Source organism: Centropristis striata, chromosome 9 (assembly GCF_030273125.1).
Source record: "Centropristis striata isolate RG_2023a ecotype Rhode Island chromosome 9, C.striata_1.0, whole genome shotgun sequence".
In the NCBI taxonomy this organism is placed as follows: Eukaryota; Metazoa; Chordata; class Actinopteri; order Perciformes; family Serranidae; genus Centropristis; species Centropristis striata.
This window is the reverse complement of record NC_081525.1, coordinates 24,333,294-24,357,300: the sequence shown is the minus strand read 5'-3', so window position 1 is coordinate 24,357,300 and position 24,007 is coordinate 24,333,294. Positions and strand designations below refer to the sequence as shown.

General features: G+C 39.8%; 1 protein-coding gene across 1 annotated transcript in view; it reads right to left on the bottom strand.

Annotated features, from left to right (window-relative positions):
- hmcn1 (hemicentin 1) overlaps positions 1-24,007 on the bottom strand; it is a 100,053-nt gene that overhangs the window by 49,921 nt on the left and 26,125 nt on the right. The window contains exons 7-22 of the mRNA XM_059340370.1: positions 19,763-19,883; positions 19,356-19,619; positions 19,127-19,271; positions 17,935-18,056; positions 13,214-13,483; positions 10,153-10,294; positions 9,590-9,717; positions 8,979-9,092; positions 8,609-8,767; positions 7,253-7,444; positions 7,067-7,162; positions 4,603-4,730; positions 4,371-4,515; positions 2,365-2,477; positions 1,266-1,425; positions 103-268 (exon numbers count right to left, since the gene is read on the bottom strand). Of these exons, the coding sequence (XP_059196353.1) occupies positions 103-268; positions 1,266-1,425; positions 2,365-2,477; positions 4,371-4,515; positions 4,603-4,730; positions 7,067-7,162; positions 7,253-7,444; positions 8,609-8,767; positions 8,979-9,092; positions 9,590-9,717; positions 10,153-10,294; positions 13,214-13,483; positions 17,935-18,056; positions 19,127-19,271; positions 19,356-19,619; positions 19,763-19,883 (2,465 nt within the window). The remainder of the gene's footprint in view (positions 1-102; positions 269-1,265; positions 1,426-2,364; positions 2,478-4,370; positions 4,516-4,602; positions 4,731-7,066; positions 7,163-7,252; positions 7,445-8,608; positions 8,768-8,978; positions 9,093-9,589; positions 9,718-10,152; positions 10,295-13,213; positions 13,484-17,934; positions 18,057-19,126; positions 19,272-19,355; positions 19,620-19,762; positions 19,884-24,007) is intronic.

Here is a 24,007-nt window from a genome sequence, read left to right as displayed (position 1 = left end):
ATTTCACAGAGGCAAGGTGTGTGTCTGAAAAAAACAGAGGAGATTTTAAGTGAAATTGTATCATCAACATCAGTATTGTGTACGGTTCTGTCTGAGTTTTACCTAGGAGAGAACGGGGAGATAAGCTGCATCTCCTTGGCCCAGCTGATGGTGGGAGGTGGGACACTGTAGACCTCACATGGCAAAATGGCATCCTCACCCTCAATGACTGACATTCTCAGTGGCTCTGCTGGGCCTCCGGCGCCACCAGCATTGGATCTAGGACGGACTGGACAAAAGAACCAATTCATACAGCCTGCTGCCCACCAAGTTAGAAAACCAATTTTCTACCTACAAAAATAATGGTTGGTAGAAATTACTGATAAATGGGCTGCAGATAATACATTTATTGCCTCTATAGCTCTCACCCATATTAATGCAATTTATACTTTGCTGAATACCAGTTGAATTAAAGCGTAAAAAGCAGGATGTGGCACATTTTTTGAAAATCTCCTTCCACTCCTCCATCACTGCCAGCATACGTTGAACTGTGAGAAAAGGGGAGCCAGTGAGTTGCTGAGCACATTATTTTGTGCACAGCAACTCACTGAGCACATTTGCCTATTCATATTTGCTATAGAAGGGGGGCCGGCGAATGCATATTGTATTAGATCATTTAGAAGGTTTGCCTTAAGACTGGCTTTGAAAAGAAGACATACTGTACTTAATGATGCCCGAAGTGGCAAAGGAGCATGTTTCTAGCTATAAGTCCACACCCTCAGGTTTACAAGTCCCAAAGGTCTGAGCTACTGCCACCCGAACTAATCTACTGTACAATTTAGTTGTGAACAATAAGACAAAATAATGAAAGCAGTGTGTTTGAGGTGTGCCTTAAAATACATCTACAAGTGTGCTTCCAGTTAATTCAAATGTTGTCAACTAACCTATCAAAAGATTCCAAAGCCATGACATCATCATCTGGGCTTTCCCAAATTGTTTAAAGGCATAGTAATCTTAGTGTATGGAAACTTGTGACTTTGAAAAAAGTTGTAAAAACAAATTCTTTTGAAAATCTTAACTGACCCCAAACAGGAAAAGTTTAGTCTGATTTAAGGTCAGACAGCGTGAAAAAAATGTTATCTATTGTTATGCCGTTTTCCAGCTGCTAGACTTCTTGGCAATTATCATAGTAATTATACTAATTGTTGTTGTTTAATCCTACATAAAAAGAGCTTCTTTTTCTTTTTACAAACTTTATTCAGTCTTTATCTGGTGATGAGGTTTACCATAGACGGTGACCTGGACCTTCCTCGAGGCGTAGCCGGCAGCATTGGTAGCTGTGCAGATGAACTCTCCGGTCTCATTTCCAGAGGGGGAGGTGATGAGGAGGCTGCCATCAGAATCCAGGGAGAAGGCCGGACCACCCAAGTACAGCAGCTCCCCACCCTACAAAACAAATCACAGCAGGGAAAGGGCAGGGGCCACAGTTTGTTTCGTTAACTCAGAAGATATTATTAACAGTTGAATTGGTGTCCAAGAAAGAGTTAGGATGTGTGGTTTGACCTTCTAAGCGTTTTTAAATTTATGATTTGATTTTCTTTGCTGCTGTTGGATAAAAAAAGGTTAATATAAAATAGACCAAATCACGAATCAAATGTGATGTCAATGCATCAGGACTGTGTTGTCTCTGGACTGGGCTTTTGGGTCTGAACCTGACTTTACTTGATTGATGTTATAGAGAACAGAAAAGGAATCAGAGGGAATCACATCTTCACAGCTGGTGCAAAACTTAGCAGGGTCTAGTTTCATATGTCCCTGTAGCCCTGTTCACTTTAACAGCATCGCTTTTACAACTCAGAGAAACTAGTGTAAAAGATGGAAAAGAGGGAAGAACTGTCCAGACACACACACAGGCTTATAGTACACACTAATACACAAACGTGCACATGTAAAGACTGAGCACACTGTACAGGCCACCGGACACAGGTAGAGCTGATTTCACGGAGCAGCACATGAGGCACACACATGTACCCTCACAAAAGCATTTTCCCATCCTGTACTATTGTCTTTGCCAGAGCACATCAACAGAGTGAGTATTGTACTAAGAAATAAACACAAAACAACACAAGGACCTGCTCCCTTGTAGCTGAAAAGAGTGCATCAACATCTGGACTCATTCAAGTTTAGCTTATCTCGGCCCAAAGCTGCACAGCAACACTGCAGGAATAAAAATAGCCCACATTTCTATTTCTATTAATTTTCATTGCTATTTATGTAGAGAAAATGATGGTCTCTTCAAAGGCAAGAGAACAAGCGAGCATGCAAACAATAACTGGCTCTTACTTTGCCGTACTTTGTACTGAACCGGGTAATGCCAATACATACCTTGGCCCAGGTAATGTCAGGGGTGGGTACTCCACTGGCACGGCATGGCAGAGTGATGGGAGTGCCTTCAATTGTGCTAAACACCTGAGGACCGTACTGAATGGTAGGAATCACTGGAAATAAAAGGAAAAAAAAGATACAGTTAGTCTTAAATGTTTTTTTGCTCATACATACAGTCATCAAGTAATTATTTGGATTTTGTGATCTGTATGTGTTGTGCATTTAGTTGTCTCAATATATAGTGTCCCTATATGTGTGTCCCCTTATTTTTTTCTTCCTTTCCTTTCCCTTCCTCCTTCACTGTCTTGTTTTTGTTGTTTGTTACGACCCCAGGAATCTGCGGAAAAGATCAGCCCTGGGAGGCTTGGAGCATCTTCTTGGGAATGAAAAATGTGGTTTAACTAAACAACAAAATCACACACGTTGTACACAAACCAAACCAGTATTGCATGGTGGTCTTCTATCTGCAGTGTTTGCATGTTTTCATTATGTAGGCTCTATGGAAAGTATTTCTCATAGTTTATTGTAATTTAACTGTACACTGACCTACACAGTGTAAATGTCCAGTGCTTTGTGTATGTACAGCTGAAATGGACTGACCTCATTTCATGAGCCAGCCAGCGCTTTTATGCACATGCTGCGGACGATTCCTATTTAAGTTGGTAGAATCTGGCAATGGCTGACTTTTGTATAAATGGAGAACACATTTTCCCCTCTCACTGTGCTCCACACTGTGCCATTACCCTCAGCTGCTCCTGGTTTTAATGCAACCTCCAAGATAATCCTATTCATGAGGTTCATGCAGTGTAAGAGAAATATACTGAGCAAGGCAGTGAGAAATGGAGGAGTTAACAGAATACAAGGATAAAGGAAAAACAGGGGGGGAGTCTTTATTATATCTAATAAAACATTTACAATAGGCCTTTTTTGTACTGTAAAGATGTTCTTACTCCTCAGAGAAAAAGCACACAATTGATGAATAACACTAACCATGGCTCAGTGCCATTAAGTGTCCTGGTACAATGACAGGAACTGGTAAAAGGAACTGTTTTACTGCTTATAAATGCTTAGTACAGAGACACAATGTAAAATGTTGCTGATTCAACAAGAGCATTGTCTATGGATTTTCTGTTTAGGCACATTGCTTCATTTTATTGTTACAATATTGCTTTTTATATTGGCACCAACTGCTGGTATGTGGCAGTAATTGATGCTCTCCTTGTCCCTGTCATCTAGAAAAGTGCACCATCAGTCGCACTATAGCGACCAGGATCAATGCACGTTTTTGTGAGAGGTCCCTGTAAGGGGAACCTAGGGGGACACGGGGAGAACATGAAAACTCCACACAGTAAGGCCGTTTTGCCCCACGGGCGCTGGAGACATGGAGGTGGGGACTGCAACTCCCACAGCGTCCTGGCGGGAATCGAAGGACCTTCTAGTTGTGAGGCGAAACTAATTAACTTTAGTGGCTGATAACATATATGGTATGTAATTATTCTAGGGTGTCAGTTTTTGAGCCACAACAAAGGACAAAAATGTGGCACACAACAGACTGGTTAAAGCTTGTTTTTTATTCTGGATACTTGCTGAGTATTGCCTTGTGATTTTTTCAAGAAAATAATTTTTTGTACCAAGAGGATACAGACATAATTAGACATTAGTCAGCACATGACTGAATTCATGATCCCGTCAGGCGTAATGAGACAAGAAGGGCTTACTAACAACTGATTAGATGTTTACAGAGGAAGACAAAAATGGCATAAAAACATAATAATAATAATGATATGATATACAAACCTAACATTAGCATCAACTAGACATTTGAATTATGGCTCTGTACAGTTCGCAGAAATATCACAATACTTTCACAATTTTTGCCGATACAACACAGAATATGGGTCCAAAAACTCCACAAGGTACCATAAAGACTAAACCACTGCATGTTTCCTCATTGTGGTGCATATGCATGTTTATAGTTGCCTTCTATGTAAGTTTTTGTACATTACCATAGACGTTGACAGTTGTGGTATGGTTGGTTGCTCCAATAACGTTTTCAGCCAAACAGGTGTAGTCGCCCGCATCGTCAAGCTGGACTCTCTCAATATGCAGACTGCCATCCCTCCTCACTGTCACATACTGGTCTGAGGTCACCTGAAATGAAAGGTTCAAATGATATCATGGCTATTTAAAAAAAAGAAATGGAAGACCTTTAAAAGAATGTCCTTTCTTTGTCCTCACCAAGCCGTAGTTATGTAGCCACTGCCTCTCAGGTAGCGGATTTCCCGCCAATAGCACACAGGGCAAAGTCACCTGCTGGTCCTCGATCACACTGAGTACCGCCGGACTCACGGCAATGACAGGCGAGACTGCAGATACAATGCAAACAAAAATGAAAGGAGGCTCAGAGAATAGCAGGAAGGTATTCTAGAAAACGATTAAGTAGATTCATGTTAGTATTATTTTACTGTTACTTTATTTAAGTTGTTTACTCACATGCAATTGTATATAAGCATACGAACAGGTATGTGAATATTTGTTTTGTGATTTATAATCATGTGCACAACCCTACGTGCAATTGTATATAAGCATATGGATAGGTTTGTGAATAGTTGACTCTTTAATTTATTTTTGTAATCATGTGCACATCCATACGTGCAGTTGCAGTTGTATATAAATTGTACATACATATGGATAGGTTTGTGAATATTTGTTTTTGTGATTTTTTTTGTAATCAGGTGCACATCCCTAAGTGCAATTGTGTGTCAAAAAACAAAAATAGTAGATTCATATTCACACACACACACACACACACACGCACACGCACACGCACACGCACACGCACACACACACACACACACACACTGGTCAAGTACATACAGCCAAAAGAACCCAACCAATCACTACATTCCCATGTCCCAGACAATCAAAAAATGGAGAAAATATGACAAATGTTTCAAATGTAGTGTGTCAACACATTGGACAAAAAAGTGTGTTTGTATTGATTTTCAGACAAAAATAATATACTGACGATCAAAGGTCTTTACCTCCAGCAAAACTCAAAGGAAGCACATGTGTTAGTGTTTGTGTGTGTGCTGTGTGATGAATAAGGAACTCTTGGTTGCTATAAACAAACTAACAATACAGCATATATAGTATACATTTTCCACAGCTGCTAAAAGCATTAACACACACCCTTTTTCTCTCACATATGCGCACCTATACACAACACATACGCAAACACACACACTTGATGACATCACATTTGTCTAAATGATTTGGCTGTGTCCACCAGGACAATGCTGATGTCATCAGCTGTGATAGACACCAGGGTGTTGTCAAAGGGGAATTTGACGACCGCCCTGACCGGCCTGGGAACTCAACCTCTTAAACACACACACACACACACACACACACACACACACACACACATGCATGCAAACTTCATTATGCTCTTCTCCAAACATTGTCCAGAGAAGCTACTTAAAAATTGCTTCTGCACTGGGTGTGTTCGTCTCATGAGATAATATTGTCAGTGTGGAAATGGGGCAGTGGGGCAGTAATACATGTCATCTGGGTGGTTCTGTGGTTTCTAACCTTTGGCCCACATATAAGAGCTCAGTGTGTTTCCACTGTAAAGAAAACGGTGAAACAGAAACAGTGGTTAACAAGGCCCATGTGTTCAAACACACCCACTGAAATGTGCTAATGAACTCACACTCACATGTAAAGACTGAAACAGAGACGTACACGCACGCACACACATCCACAAGGACATACAGACAGATGTAGGCACTCAAAGGTACTGTATGTTTTTTTAGAAAATGTACTGGACATGGTGCGTAGATATGATGTTTGATTAGACACACGCAGAAAAATGCATATTCAGCAAAAAGTAATGCAGGCATGTGTGAGTGTGTAAATGCAATTTGTGCTCCACAAGACTTTGAAGTGTCAGACAGCCCAATCTGAGCCTTTTCACAGTTCAGCTACACTTCTGTATTCCTTCACCTCCTGCTAAAGTTATCACATTTATCACAAACCATAATGAATTTCCACTTATGGATAATAAAGTTAATGAATCAATCAATAATAAATCACAGAGAAATGCCCAATTGCAAACACAATTACAACCCTCTGAACAGCCAAAATTATTACTATATATTACTATTCTACTAGTGTAGAAGACATTATTGTCTCATTTTTAAATTTCTGACAGCACCTGAATGAATCATGTCTGATGGACGCTTCTGTTAAGAACAATAAACAAATCTAAGCTGTCTTAACCATTTACATAAAGTGTAAGTGACAAAACAGATATCAGAGTTAACAAAAGAGGTTGTAAGATGAGGTTGTAAAGGTTTTTAAAAAAATCAACATGTATAGCAAGTGGAGTTCATTTCTATTTTTTCTTGAATATAAATAACACTTTTAGATACTGAAAAATAAAACAAGTGTGTTAAATAAATGATCAAAGAAGTTCAACTTGTGTGTTTATGATTTATGACATTTTAACCATTTTATACTGAAAAAAGGATGTTTTTGAGTTCTAGCCATGGAGGAGAAGGTTTTATATATTGCAATGAAAAATGAGGTCACAGTGAGTGAAATGTGGCAGGAGCAAAAAACACCCTGAAACTGATTGGGCTTCACAAGGTTAAGAGAGACAAAGAGAGTTACAGAGAGGAGCAAATGTAGCACTTACCCAGTCCAGTCACAGTGATTGTGGCCTGGGTATGGATTCTGCCAAAGTGGTTGTGAGCCTCACAGATATACACCGCCTCATCCTCCACCCACAGGTCTGACAGAGAAAAATAAGTATTTATGTAGCATAAATGTGGGGCATTATCATGTTTAATGTGTATGAACATATCCGACTAAAATAACTCACTGGTGATGTGTAAAGCTGACGTGCTCTGTGTAATAGTGCCGTGTGCGCGCGGCCTGTTGAAAACTGGAAGTCCATCCTCTCTGCTCCAGGTGACCTGTGGTTCGGGGTGCCCCTTGGCAAGGCACAGCAGGGTGACATTGGAGCCGATGTCTGACGCCACGTCTGATGGCTCTCGGGTGAACTTGGGTGCGGCTGGAACGATCAGGGTTGAAGATGGAAAAGGTTAAAAGGTTTAGGGGAGAGCCATCCATCTGTATTGAATTCTGCAGACAATCAAGCTGTCCATCATGTCAGCTCGGACTGTTCACTGCTCATTTTAGGACCAGATGCACTATGTATATGGAGCTGTTCTATAATATCTTTCAAAAATAAATAAACAATATTTCAATCATTTTTTATTTAAAAAATCTTTTTATATATATTTTTGTGATTTGAATATTTTTCACAAGTCTGATTTTCCCCAATAATACTTCTATTTTATTCCACTTTTTATTTCTTAATCACTTTTCATGACAGTGGTGTCCCGACCTTCTCACCTTCAAACCGATGACATGCTATAATTTAGTTAAATCAAATCAATCAAATCAAATCAAATCAAAAAAATGTTTTTTTTATTCAACTTTAAAAAAAGAAGGTCAATATGAAATAAAGATGTCTGTAATGAAATGAAAATGAAATCCAATAAAATTAAGTTGTCATGAAAATAATTGATGAAATTATTAAAATTGAAATGTAAAAGAAGTCTTATTTCACAAAATGTTAGTTCATTTACATTTTTTACAAAATGTATTCATATGATTATTTATTTTGTAATATCTTTTTTATTTATTTAATATTCAACATTATTGAGTTACCTATGAGTAGATTCAAAACAGTAAAAAATATGCAAATGTCGTATTTACAAAAGATTTATGAATTTCTGTGTATTAACTACACTCAGTCATAAATGTCAGTCATTTTTATATTTTGTGCATGTGCAGAGGTCTTGCTTGCACAATTAACCACACATGGATGTTGACACACCCCTATGTAACCCTGTTTAGGTGTAAACCAGACATGTTGTGTCCCTTGCCTGGCAACAGCATCGTTCAGTAACAGCACCAAAGCAGCCTTTGTATCATTATAAGCAGACATCACACACTAGTGTATACTGTGAGCCAAAACAGTCAGTTCATTCACCGTTTAGACTTTAAAGCTCAAAGATGCATACGTGACACAGTTACCTTACAACACAAGAAACAAGCAATTGCTCTATCACGACCAAACTCATTCACATCTATACTAAGGCTTTACAAGTAGTAATCTTCCTATTTATTGTGTTCATTATACTGAGTAGTGTACAGGTGGCACTCTCACCTCCTACATCGAGAGAGATCTTTCCTGATGAGGTCCCAGCTGCATTGACAGCCACACAGGAGTAACCTCCAGCATCGATATCCTGGGTTTCTTTTATTGTCAGTGTACCTCCTAACACATCCACGTCCAAGAAGGCTGATGAGTGCAGCTGGACATCGCCTAGCAATCAGGACAAAGGCAACAGCCGAGGGTGGTCTGCTTGTTGTTGTTTTTTTATGCATATGAGCAAACATTAGAAAACCAAACTTTCAAAATTCTTTTTGTGTGATAAATGTTTCTATAATTCGATTGGGATGTTATTTTTAGCTTGCATGCGTGTTTGTTCACTTGTTCAGAATGAGCAAATGTTGTTTCTTTTATCAGGTGTTACCTTTATACCACAAGATGTCAGGCTGTGGGACTCCAGATGCAGAACAAGCCATCACTGTGGTTTCTCCAATGCCAATGAGAATATCACTCAAAGCCACTGTCACCACAGGAGATTCTAGGGAAGCAGAGTTGTTGGACAATAGACAGATCAGTATGATACAGAGAGCAAACTGAGAAATGCAAAACATGCTGTTTGGATTTGCATATCGCAGTTTATGTAATTGTCGGTTTTATTTACTTCCATCTGACTGAATGTGCCCTCTGGCCTGTTTTTTTTTCTCCATTTGCTCCAGTTTTCTCACACATTACCAAGGCACGTGGTTTAGGTTAACTGGCGACTAATAATTAGCTGAAGATGTGGATGTGGGTGTGAATGGTTGTCTGTCTGTATGTGTCAGTTCTGTGATTGACTGGAAATCTGTCCGTGGTGTACTCTTGCCCAGTGTCAGCTGGGATTGACATGAGTTGGTGTAGCTAAAGATGGATGGATGCATGGATGGATGGATGGATGGATAGATGGATAACTGGATGGATGGATGGATGGATGGATGGATGGATGGATGGATGGATGGATGGATGGATGGATGGATGCAGTTACTCTGTGGCACTCACCAATGTAAGTGAGGATGGAGGTCACTGTGTCTGTCCCAGCCTGGTTGCTGGCCAGGCAGCCATACACTCCTCCATCCTTTTTCTCCATGTTTCTTATGACCAGTGTCCCATCAGGAGTCATCCTGTGTCTTAACACACACAAGATACACATTTATACATTTTTAGGACATTCCAACATGATCAAAAAGAGAGAGAAAAGAAGTAAAACCAGTGAAACCAGAGCTTGTGATCTGAAGTGAACAGCTACTTTAAAAAGGGACAAACAGACTATATTTAGTCTCTTAATCAAGCATAGGTGTTTGGGTGTAACATGAATTAAGCCAATCAGTGTATTGCATGGTGCACTGATATTTAAGTGGCAACTTGAAGAAGTGAGTGGTTTTCTGTGCACACACGAGCAGAGGATCTACGGGAACAGCAGGAAACCACCAAAGCTCCTTGGGATGAACCAGATGTGGGAGGAGATAGCATTGAAGAAAAATTGCAATTGCAAAACTAGCAATGACACCTGCACTAGGTGTAAGACAGGGTCCATAGATGTCTCATGTGAAAGGAGAATTCACCTGCTTGATGCCATGATGAACATGTCGTTGTGGGTCCAGACCAGACGTGGTGGCGGGTACCCACTGGCCGAGCATCTGATCCGCATTTCATCTCCTACTGTGAAGGTTTGATTCCGAGGCTCTACTGAAGCCCTGGGCACCTCTAGACAAAAGAGATTAAAAAATACAAATTTGCCAGATCAATCATTCAACCAATATGCTGTCAAATTTAGCCACTCAATTAACTTAATCTACTGTAATGATTGAATTGAAACAGACACAGAAAGAAGATGTGAAAGTGAAGGTTACAGTTTAAATTTGTATAAAGGTGAATTGGGGATTCTTTTCTCGATGTAAAAATATATCATGAAATAGTCCTCGGCTTTGAGAAATGTCACATTAAAATCTTTAAACATATATATTGTGACATATCAGTGCACTTAATGTATTTCTTTAATGTTTTAGACCTTTATATGTAAGTCAAGAACTTCTTCCATTACCCTGAATGAATTTAGGCTCGACCACAAGAAGTAACAGAGCATAAACTTTTATTGTCACTGTAGCAGAAAGAGTGATGGCTGTTACTACAACTAATAATGTTTCAAGGCGTATCTTTCATCCTCATTTCCTCTTTATTGGTAAAACAGGGATGAATATTGAATCCAGACATGGAGAAGCTGTGGAATCTGAAAAGATTTTCCAATTGATTCATGATGTGCACTGTAATTCATCTCTTCAAGGGCGTGTTTTCTCTATTCCATTCCCATCGCTAGAATTCTCTCCAGAGTCCCTGACCTTTCCAAAGTGAAGAAAATACAGTGCGAGAAAAAGTCACCATAATGGAGAAACAGAGCAAAACTCCAATTTGTGTCCATCTCAGATGCCAGGCAGGGATTTATTTTGAAGTATTTATTCCTTTAACGAAAAGTAAGACTGTAAGTCAAACTTGTTATTGCTTTCAAGCCAGCTATAAACCAAAGTAAGACAGTGTCTTTTAGGTTGGCTGAGTAAGCGCTGTGGTAACAGAAGGCCAGTAGTCACAGGGTCAGAAGGTTGACACACCTGAGTACAGTAGGTGTGAAGGAATGTATAGTTTTGCACTGATGTTTCAACTTCAATCAGTGATGACGTGATTTTGAAAGAAATACAGGGCATTTACCAGATGCTGACAGTAAATTTACAGGCAATACTTTTGATTTATTACAGATTTGACTTGAAACAAATTGAAATACCTCAACATGCCACCATATTGATCTTAATCTCAGCGGTGCCTCAGGCTGTACTGTGTTGATTGTACGACCCAGACAAGGTCAAAAGAAAAGGTGTCAGAATAACTTTATCTACAGCCAAGTCAGGCTCATTTCCTCACGTGCTTCTTCCAAAACACAAGACCACCCGGCCCTGAGGGGGGCAGGGACACCTCTGTTTTAAGGATTAAGGCACATTTTTCTACCCTGACTCAGCAGCAGCAGCCTAAATATGTCAGGAAGAAGCCTGTCTTTAGCACTCCCTTCATCACCTGCTCCATCTTTCCCTGTCTCCCTCCTAGTTCCTCTACATTCACTCCCACTCACAATGCATCCTTTCTTCTATCCGAATACCCTCTCTTCTCTGACTCTTTTCCCCTTAGTGTGCATCCAAAATAGTGTTTTCAGGTAGTTTTTGCTCCCTCCACAAGATTTCCCTCCACACTAAAACAACAGGTAAACAGCTAAAATCTCAACATTTTCATCCTATTTCTGTTGCCGTGTTGTCATGCCCTAAGCTCCACTGTGTTACGTCCAAGTGTTGTAAGACGTCAACAGACTTCACTCACTTCAAAGTGAGACTAATAACTAGGATGGAACTGACCAGGGGGTAATTAGGAAACCCCAAGGGCTTGCTGACAGCTGTTTTAGAGAGAGAAAGAAATAAGGCCAAAAAAGTAATAATGAAGAAGAAGTGAGAAATTGGTTCAAGGAAAGAATAACAAAGAAAGTTGTGACAGGATGATTTGAAAAATGCCAAACAGGTGAGGAGATATGTCAAGAGAAAAATATCCAGTTAAACCAGGGAAAAATATTTGGGCTCAGCTGTGCAACTTATCACTCAGAAAGACAAGCCAAATGACAGAGTTCCCCTCCAAACCTGTCTGCAGCACTGGTATTAAACCTGCAACCTTTCAATCTGTGTCATTGAGGTTTACATTGTGAAGAAAACTGTTACAATCACAGTGAACTTTTCAGTTTCTCAGATTCAGGTCAAGAAGAAAAGTATGCTTAAGGTGAAGTGGAACCATTTATTTTTTATTCTAAAAGAGAAAGAATAACATGTTTTTGCTTCAAAGCATCAAGACCTGGCAAGACACATGCAAGGGGGAATTTAGGCGACAGTAAGTAGCATATGGTCTTCGAATTAACTTCTTCTGGGACTGATGGTTGTATAACAAAGTAAATACTGAATGTTCGTTTGGATTGGATTATGTAAAACAAAGCTTCTTTGCTGTTCTTTCAACCCTCTATACCTCCTGGATTCACGTCAATGGGATATGGCTGAAATCATCTGCTAATGACAGGTTTTAGTGGCTGTATTACATCGGCATTTCCTGGCCTGGCGCGGGCCGATGCTCTGTGGTGCTGGCCAGATAGCCAGCGATACTCTATACAACAAAGTGTTCCTGATTCAGTGTCAAGTTAAGTGTTAGAAACAGGACTATGAGAGCTGTCTGGAGATGGAAAACTCTACTTTAGCGCTGCCGAGAGTCAGGCATAAATAATTTTCACACATCCCATAAAGCATTAGGGTGAATTATAGGGAGCTGGGGAGGGAAGAAGGCCGGGGGCACTTTGGAGAAGATCATGTATTTGTGAAGGGGGTTGTGTTTGCCAAGAGTCCTGTTCCCCCACGGTGTAAATCACGCACAAGAAAAGTCTTATAAGCAAACACCAGCAACAAAATTCAACTTTCGCCTGGTAGCCCCAACTTTTGGAAGCCACAGCACGCCTTCATGTATTTCAACATAACATGTTTTCAATGTCACTACTCACACTTCTCTGACCACAGAATCATATAAAACACATGCAGATATAAACACACTCCTCACCTTGCACAGTGAGGTAGGTTCGCTCTGCCATCACCCCTCCTTCGTTTATAGCGATGCACTCATACCAGCCCGAATGATCTGGGCTCACAGCAGACACCTGCAGCGAGAGGTTGCTCAAGATGTGCACATGTGGGTCCAAACGGGCATCATGACCTCCTCTCAGCCAGGTGAGGTTGAAGCTGACCGTGCTGACGACGTGGCAGGTGAGGACAGCACGGGAGCCAGGAGACGCGGTCACATTACCCTCGGTCGTGATGGCTGGAGGCGGCTCTGCAGGATGAGGGCATAATGTTGTTGGCAGCTGCCAGGAACTTTACATCATAAAGAAAGCTAAACAGGAATTCAGAACAAGTGGTTACTTTCTTGCTGACACTTGTAGAGAAGTAATATTTTCCAGTCATGGGGGGAAAGTAGCAGACCAGAACAGATTTTTAGTCTAAACAGTTTTTTTTTTACTCTAATATATCTATCTTCATGCCAAACTTTGATTTCTACGTGAATTTGAACAGTTGTGCCCAACCTGAGGGCATAACTGTTCACAACCGTTTGAAAGGTCAATTTATGGGGTTTCTACCACTTTAGGCAGCTAGATTTAAGATGTTTTAATGTCAATCAGCAAGACCATCAATTACTTAGGATAAATGACAATTCTGCTAAATCTTTATTGAAAAATAAAACTGGACTTTTTTGTCTCATAGTGGAGACGAGTATAGTGTTTATTGGTGGATTTTTTTGTGATTTTGTGTTTGTCACGCTGCATGTGGGATTCCAATGTCTTGATTCCCAATCTGCTAAGTTTTTAAAACTTTTGCAAAAAATGCACTGAGCCGTGTATGTTTCCTTGCTCCGGTTTCAGCCATGCTGCAAAATCTTGGGTGACATTTTCAAGAAGTCCAAATTTTGAAACTTTGGCTCTCTGAACTGGTGGATATAATTCATCTTGTGAGAATGAAATTTATCATTCAAGAAAAAGGTAAAGAGTTTGAGAAATCTGGCAACCTTTAATTTCCTGTCTTGCAGGAGAAACGACAGCAGTCCTGGGTGTGATGGGGTAGTTAGGGGGTGAATGAGAGGTGGGATTTGAATTTGATGAGTATTCTGTCAAATAGGTGGAATTACTATTGGTGCTGGTATGATATTTATACATTTTTATTAATTTATTTATCTATTATGTTATTTATTTACTTATTTTATTTTTTATGAACTCTGTTGTTTGACATTGTTATTAAACCCTATATTTCTAACCCTCATATGATGCACTGCTGTTGCCTACAGTGTACATTTGGGTGTGTTTTTTTTAACTGTGCATGAAGCTGATCTTCGCTGTGTGCAAGTAAAATCTAATGTAATAATTTAATGTAATATTTGGACTGATGTTCATTCATCCTTTTCTTTCTGTATCTCTGTCTCTTCTCTCAACTCCATGTCTCAGTGTGCCTTTAATATATTTTTTTTCCATGGGTGAGCCAAAGCTAAGCAGGGAAAAGTGGAGAGACTGAGAAGACGAGGGCGAAGAGAGGTAGCAGAGGCTTTGGCTCTGACACAAGGAGGATGCTGGGGATTTCAGCACAGCTCCTTGGGATTAGGATGACATAAATTTGGCAGCTGAATGAGTATTATGTGTGTGTGTGTGTTTCTTTGTGTTTAAGTGTTAAATGCCGAGGCCTGTCATCCTGTTCAGAATATAACTGGCCCAGGGACAAAGGCTATAGTTGTGGCTGAGCAGGATTAATTTCACCTAATTTTAGAGACGTCATAAGAGGTAAAAGATGGACAGACTAAGTCTCCTCTCCACCTTTGGACTGAGAACATGGTGGGTGAGTTACAGTAATGAGTTACACTCAAACATTACACAGATCCCTGCCTGGCTGCCTCTCTCCTTCTACTGTTTCACAAAGCGTCTTTCAACTACCTCGCACTCTCTTTTTCTCTGCACTCCTCCTTCTTCCTCTCTGCTTGGCATTCATCATGTTGATGGAGCTCTAGTGAATTTCACGAAGCAGTAAGTTTTTTGGATTGCAGATTTGGAAAAGGAGACCTTTACTGACTGAATTGGGACTCACGTGGTGTCAGCTCTGGGGTTTCATAATGGAAAGGGCTCAGATTGAAAAATAAACGCACTACAGAGAATTTTTGGAAAAGGCAGAAATTAATTTTTGCTTTGCCCAGTGGTGAAGCAAGAGGTATAAATCATTGTATAATCCCACTGGGTTTGTCTGCACTCAAATCTTTGACATCATGATGATCACAAAATCAACATTTAAGTAATTTATTACATATATTACAAACTCTGTAGACTGTAAATTATTATGCATTTATTACAGTGGTGACCAGTGAGTATTTCTGTTTAAGCTCTGCTGTTGTACTGAGACCATACACCCAAACCTCAGTATATCCACCTAAACTATCACTAAACTGTGTTCCTGGTGCATAGCCTTGAATTTATTCACAGCTTTGTATGTATTCTCTTATTACATTGCATTTTCAGTCCATTGCTCTACAAATGAGGCACACAAACCATACCATAAACTCCATGACATGATCGCCATGAGGCATGGATTACAACATCACTTTAGGGTCAAATTTTCCTTAAAGCTACATTAATTCTGCCATCATGCAGGTTCTCTGCGTGAAACCAGAGAGACCTTGAACCCTGTGAAATTCAACCCACATCAACTGGCGCCTGGATACCGAACATATGTCCATAAGTAAGTGTATGAGTTGGTGTGAGTGAGCGTGTTTGTAATCCTATTAAGCATGACATAAACTTCATGTTGCTGCACCATTTCACTGAAGGTATTTTGTGTCTTAGTACAGTAAGTGTTTCTAAACATGATACAGCACATTAAAGTCCAAAAAATCCAAGGGATTATCTATACCTTTCTGTTGTGAAAAATAACATCAACATGCTTTTCTCCTTGGCGTTCGACACCGTAGATGCTGCTTTTATGTGTATCTTATTGAATTTTATGTAATTTGTTATGTATTTCATTTTTATTTTATTGTGTTGTTTTATTTATCGCTGTGTACAGCACTTTGGCCCTCTGCGGTTGTTTTAAAGCGGTATATAAATAAAATTGGATTGGATTGGATTTTTTCAAAAATGTTGTTAACATTTATTATCAAAAAGAATGAAATGGTCAATATGCATATCTGTGTTTGATTGACAGCAGCCAGAGTGCCAATATTACACTGTAAAGAAGAAGAAACAAAGTAAACAAATATGTCACGGGCAGACAGAGTGACGAGTAAGAAGCCAACTATGTAGACAGACACCTAAAAACAGCATTCCCTTAAATAAATACAAACATAAGGTGGGTTAGATGGTGAAACAAAAAATATATAATTTTTTTTTGTTTCTGAGGAGAACACAGGACAGATGCAGTATGTATGCTGTACTGTAGCAGACAAAACTGCAATTAAATTTCAGTTGGACTTTAAATTGCTCTCCGCCCTGCAAACATCCATCACACACCAATTACATGTGTTGACAGTCTAATGTTTGCCAGCCCCTAAGCATTCCTGTCCGACAGTCCTGGCTCATTACATGTACTGATGGAGGGAAGCTCTCCATACACTGTTAATTAACATAAATTACAGTTTTACAGTCCATTGACAAAAGTCAACACTGCTGTCTATGTAAAGTAGCGAGTCTTTCTGACATGTTGTAATAATGTCTTAATATATAATTTATTTCATATTCTGCAAATTAATTTTGCTTCAGTTGATTCTAGTTCATCATTTGTTACTAATGTCACTGTAGTACTCAACAAAGATGTTTTGTGCGGACACCTGAGGACCTCAGCATTTTGTGTGCCTGCTTGTAATTATGATTTTAATGGAATTATTGCATTAGAGGTTTTCGTGGCAAAAGTTCAGTGGACCAAGCCTGGGCCAGATGATGGCACTGGACCAATTGCCTCACAAACATAAAGCACCACTTCTTTCCCAAAACACTTTACAAAAACTTACAAAATGCAAGCATAAGAAGTGTATCAGAGTTTGATGCAGTAGAGTTTATTCTTGTGCAGAAGACATAAACCCAAGTCAATCGTCCGGACCTGGATTGACTGAACTTACAGTTGAGTTACACTTTTTATACCATGCAAAACTCCTCCTACACAAATTCTCATTGGTCGGCTACTTGTGCCCATCTTTCCAAAAAGGGGATAACTCATACGCCTCGGAAACAATAATTTTTGTGTCCCCCTATTGGCCATTCCCATTGCAGAACTCCACCATTATTTCTGATAAGGCCTGCACGTATCCCTGCATGTGTCTTTTTCAAAACCATCACCTATCCATTCTGATTTGCCAGAGCTTTCGAGGACGACTTGTTAGTGCCGTGGCCGTGGTTTTTATCTTGATTAGTTACCTTTACCTCTTCCAGTTTGACTGGAACTTGACTATAGGTACTTCATTTTGTGATTAAACACACATACACACACACAGCTTCAGTTTTTGTTCTGCATATTCCACACACACACACACACACACACGCACACACGCACGCACACACGCACACACATACATACATACATACATACACATTTTGCTCAACTTAGGCCAAGAATCATCATGACTGCTTTCAACTTTTTAAACACACACAAATGGATTAAATGCGTACATTATTTTATACTTTCCTCCAACAAAGTGTATAACCAAATAAGCTGAAAAATTGCCTGTTATCATCCTGAATGATTCTTGGTATGCATGCTTACCGGAAACATCCAAGAAGGTGCGAGCTCTTCCCGTCCCAGCGCTGCTGATAGCAATACACTCGTAGAAACCTTCATCCTTCAGGGTAACCTGGCCTATTTCCCATGATGCATTGTCGGACTCACTAGAATCAAAAGGGAGAACATTCAATATCTTTATCTTCACTATTTGTTGAGAATAATGCTGAATCCATCCGACCTGCTACTAACTACTATATCCCTTGATCTGGTGGAAATCCTGTTGGAATAAGTCACAAAGGAGTGCAGAGATGGAAACACAATATGCAAGTTTTTTAACCTCCAACAGAGCTGGAAGGAAGCACAGTTTGGATCAGTTCTGTTTGTCTTTTTGCCTGCTGGAGAGCTATCTCTCTCAGAGGGTATCAATAGCTTTTTACGAAATGTGCATCTATTAGTCATTGGTCAAAGGCATGACTTCTTTATCAAGCAATGACTAAACAGATTATCATATCATCAACAAACTCTCTGCTGAGAGGAGAGGAAGCTGACTCTTCATGATCGTCCCTATCCAACAACACAGTGCATCTGTGGAGCTCATTTCAAAATCTGGTCAGGTAGAGGAGAACAACCCATAAAGCTGCTGAACAAATACATTTCTGACCAACTATATTTTGCTGAAATAATATTCTGAAACGCATAAAAGGTGACAATGACTTTAACAGATGTATCCCATTTCACAGTTCAGATAAGGCCTTAAAATGTGTTAATCTGCTTACTTTGAACAGGTGGGAAATGAGACATGGACAAAAATGACCTTATATTGAAAGGACATCATATGGATCTAGCATACATTGACAGTTATTCAGTTTTGGCAGTGGTATGCACTTTACAGCACAGATTGAATTTTAAAGACAGACCCTGAACTAAGGTCGTCTCAATACCAAAATGTATGTCTCAAGACCACAGGAAAAAGTCTCACAAAATATGAACATTTTTAATAACCTGCACACAGTGGTGATACAGACAATGTAACTGAAAACATACCAATAAACAGTTTTCTTCCCCATTGTTTCATCTGTGCAGCCTTGGGTTGAAAATCTGATTGTAGATCTGGGTTTTTTTTTAGGGACTTTGGGACTTTCGATGAACAGGTCTTTTTAAACATGTGATAATTAAATACTTCTAACGACCTTAATCTGAACTGACACATATAGCCATCCCAAGCCCTGCTCACCTGAAGAGCTGGTCCACTCCAAGTCGCCTCCCATCCCTGCTGAAGCGCAAAGTGAAGGGGATCAGGCTCTCCACCTGGCAGTGGACAGCCCCTCTCTGGAGGTAGTAACCATGACTTGTGGCTGGCATCAGCACCTTAGGGGCATCTAAAAGAGAGCTTAAGGAAATCAGCAAACAAAGAAATTCTTCACATCTTTATCTTAATTTGGGCGAAAACCTGCACCACTGACCAGGTATAATGCTGGAGAAGGAAACGCTGGAGACTCTCTGGAACGGGAAACCATCCCGATCATATCCTGTCACCCGCAGGAAGAAGGCCTCGTTGGGTGGAATGAACTCTGTGATGTTCCAGAGGCCGAATGGCTCGCGATCAGGGTAGTACCGGATCGGCAAAGTTTTGATCACTTTGCCGTTGATTGACAGGAGCTCAAGCCTGTCTGCCCGAGCAGGAGGTGAAAGCCCAGTGGTGTTCAGAAGGATGTGAGTGGAAATGCCTGGAGAGAAGGTATAACATTCACTGTGTAGTTTAATGTCCCGAAGCTAAAAGATGTAAGTGGATACAACAGGTGAAAAAAAGCAAACCACAGCTGTGGAGTCCTTTTTTTTTTAACTATTTGTCAAGGATGACCTCACTGACCTTGAACTGGTCTGCTGGAGGTCTTTTTGAAGTCCAGGGTGGGCTTTCTGGAAAACCCGGCTCGGAAGTCAATGGTGCTGAGACCTGAGATACGGACGGAGTGTCTTCCTTCACTAGAGGTCTGTATCAAAGAAAGGGGGAATGTAGGTTACAGATATATGTCCAGGACTGCATGGTAAAAACATCTTTCTGTATATCTTCATGATACAGTGAAGGGTCAGCATCTACAGTATATAAAACAAGCACTCTTTACAGTCACATCTTTATTATTTTGATAGTTTAATAAGTAGTAGTAGACATTTGCTGCAAACTGATTTGGTAAAAACCCAGGCTGACACTTGAAGGTGATACGTTCTCTACTGTATATCTCAAGACAAAAAAGAAAGAAGAGTATCTGCATCAAAGGCAGCACTGAGTGGCCTAAATGACAGACACAGCAGTGGAGCTGTTGGGTAACAGCCTTTTGTATGCCAGCCATCCCTGCATGTAAAGACAAGCCCACTCTAAGTACGTCATGGCTGACTTTCGAATGCCTAACACCAGAGCTTATAAAACATCCACGATCCAGAGATGACCCATTCAGTCTGACATTCATACTTTAATTAAACAAACACGACCACTATAATCAAAGCGTGCCTCGTGTGGTCTTTTGAAGCCTTGCACAAATAGAGACAGAGTAATTACAATGATATACAGGTTGGTTAGAGTTGGAAACTCCTCATCTTAGGAGAAACACCTTGAAGGTGTCACAGACATTGACTCATAATGCAGAGTGAGGCATGCAAACCTACACTGTCATTTGCAATTGCCTTAAATGAAAGAGAATGTGTGGATTTACTGTATTTTACAATTACTGAGCTCAACCTGACATAAGTTTGAATTCCGTGAAGAGAAAAGCACAGCGCAAGATAGAGCAGCACATTTTGGCAGACACGTAACAAAGCTAGAGGTTAAGTTGCTCAAACAATGTGGTGGTACCGGGACAAAGGGGGATCCCGGATTTAAATGCTAATGCCTGCCATCATGAAAAACAATACAAGTCATGGTCATCAAACCTGGCCTAATGGTCACCATGGAATTATGCCAGGTCATTAGTTGGTTGTAAACGAGGCCATAATTAGGGGAGAGGTCCCTTAAAGGTCATGCTCTTACCCAACACAAGAAGAGTTCCTGTCATTAAAGCTACTCATTTGCTAATTTTACACCCACCCGGACAGATTGACCAGAACAGGGCTCAGATACACCCTCACTCAGCTCAATCAGCTCTTGTGTGGCTGGGAAAAGGTCACTGAAAAGCACATCATATGTGAAAAGTATATCATAGCAATGAACAATCAAAGTTGAGTGTTTTTTTGCTCTAATCTGTAAAACATTGGCAGCATGTGAAGTGGCAAGTGAACAAGATGGGGTTCACTTAAAGATGCTGAAGTTAAAAAACATTGTTTTTTCTTTGTGTTATTATAGACTTGGCAGGAGAAAGCTCTGCAAGTCATTTAAAATTGCCATCCTGCTTCTTTCTATTTCCATTATTTAAATGATATGATGTTTTTTTGTGTGTTTAGCAGATCAGACAGATGATGTCAGAAGAGAGAGAAGCAAAAAAAGCAGACACAAAGCCAAATCACCTTCCTTTGAACTGTTTGCTTGCTGTTAAAATTACAGGCTATCTAAACTATTATCATGGGTTATAAAATTCCGCATTAAGCAAAAATGAACTCATCAATGCTGAGGTCACTGCAGCGTCTCACCTGGATGACTCATATAGTTAAACATGTGTTAACACACACTATTGTCCCAGAAAGCACAAATACAAAAACTGTTCACTAACAAAGATCTTTTTTAAAAGCTAACAGAGGTGACTGTTTTCACATTCAAAACTGACAACAGGATAACTGTCTGACTGTTTACAAGTGGTATCATTTACTCTTTGTGCAACACAGAAAATTACATGATTTCTTCTGCACTAACTGCCAATACAGTATTTGACAACAAGTCTCAGTAATAGTTGTAGAAAATTTAGCACAGAGTGAATTTAAGGTTGGATGTCAAACTGGGCAAAACTGAAGAATCAGAGGGTGATATTAGGGTGAGCCCACCTTCTACACTCCACCACATCCAATTAAAGGCAGATTAAAATGGATCAAATTCCTTTTCACACACAATCTATGGCCCAGCTCTTCCACTGCAGTGTCACGGACCATTAGCCTTACTGAAACCCAGCATGACAGAACAGTGAAATCCCCCCTAAAGTATTTATCCACATTTCTTTCGATGTCCTGGGAAACATGGCTGTAGATGACAGAGAGATATATTTTAAGTAAAGTGGGGAAACTGATGTGGGAAAAGCAGAGAAATGGGAAAAACAAGATGTATTGGGACTAAAAAGAGAGAGAACAGAAGATCCCCCTGTGCTTCTCTGAGGGAGCTAATTAGAGGAGTAAACATGTTGAGAGAAAGATGCACGAGGAGATTCATGAAGACAGATCAGACAGGTAGCAAACTGAGAGGCAAACACAGGACAGAAATACGTAGGGAAGAGGATTAGGGCCAGGTAGGAGAAAAAATAATGAGAGGAGGGGAAAAATGAATGCAATGTTGAGAATAAAGTCGACTTTTTGAGTTTGGTAACTGCAAGCTACAATCTGATTTTCCTCATTAGTCTAATATATGTCTAAAAAAATCACATAAATTACATAAAAGCAGAGTGGCTTAAAACATTAACATCATTTATGTGTACGGGGAATCTTAGTACTAGTACATCCTTAAATATTGTTGTTATTGCTCATTTTATAACATTGATGAAAATCAGCTTGTAGCTTGCAGTCTACCAAACTGTTTGGATAGATGTGCTGTTTCTCTATAACAATGTTCCTCTGATGACTTATTGACACAGAAACTAATCTGTGAATAACTTTCCAAAAAACACAAAAGTTGACTTTATTCTCGTCATTTCGACTTTTTTCTCAAAATCGTATATTTCAACTTTTTTCTCAAACTGCATGATGAAAAAAAATCCTCCTTTCATAATTTTTCACTCCTACCTGGCCCCAATCCTCTTCCGTAAATACGACAGGAGGATGCAATGTCTCTCTTTTTTATGCCTGTTTAGTTTCCCTCATCACTTGTCCATGAAACAACTCACCATATTAATTTGCTGAAGTCTGAAAGCAAAAGAACCTCAATCAACAACTTCTGACATGGTGTTTAGTCTGATATTAAACAGAACACAATGATTCATAACCTTTTACCTTTGAGTACCTTTTAACCCCAAAGTTTCATTTAACTAATAGAGAAAACAATCACTCAAAAGCTGAAGCTCTGCCAGAGGTAATACAGTATACTGGGGAGTGTTTTCTCGAAGAAGAAAAAGACAGCCAGCAATGCAACGGTAAGAAATGTTGAGCTCCTGCCAGTGTTTCTGTGTGAACAGAAAAGGGGCTCCTTACGCCAGTGTTTAGTGACAGACCACAGCATGAGATTAACCTGTGGGTTAAGTGCAGACACAGCTGGAAAGGGCTTGTTTCATCCTATACAGTAAATCAAATTTAGTCCAAAAACAAAAATGCATTACTGATTCAATGTATGCTCCACAACAGATTTTAACTTTGATATCTCATAATGAGTCATAATGTTATTACTGCTTTCTGAAAGGTGATTACAGAAGTATTCAAATATATGGCTAGAAAAAGAAAGGAAGCAGTTTAGGCTTAATGTATCTATATAAAAATACCAAAAGAACATAATCGCTAGCTAAGATACATGTGCCTATTGCTTAGTTGTTGTATTTTTTTTTTTTCAAAATGGACAGCCTGTTTGTTTTGTGTGTGTGCGTGTGTGTGTTTGTATGCGTGTGTGGTGTGTGTGTGTGTGTGTGTGTGTGTGTGTGTGTCTGTGTGTGTCTGTGTGTGTGTAGGTGCAGCGCTGTCCATAGTACTGACATGGAGCGGAGAAATAGACAGGCGGCATGTTTTTTCTGGTTGTAAATTAAACTTTTCCGTCTAATTGTATTCTTCTCATTGCTGCAATCCATGTGAAGAAGGGAAAGGGCCAAAAAAGTGACGATGGTGTCAAGCAGAGAGACAAAGCGAGCTGCAGTTTGTTGTTTGTGGCTGTCAGCTGTATTCTGCATGCCTCCCCCTGCTGATTTTAATAGAGAACGTTCAAAAAGTATTTAGCGCTTGAAACAGTAGACTTTTGCCATTGTTGTTTAGCCTTAATCCAAGCATAAAAGCACAAGCTATATAT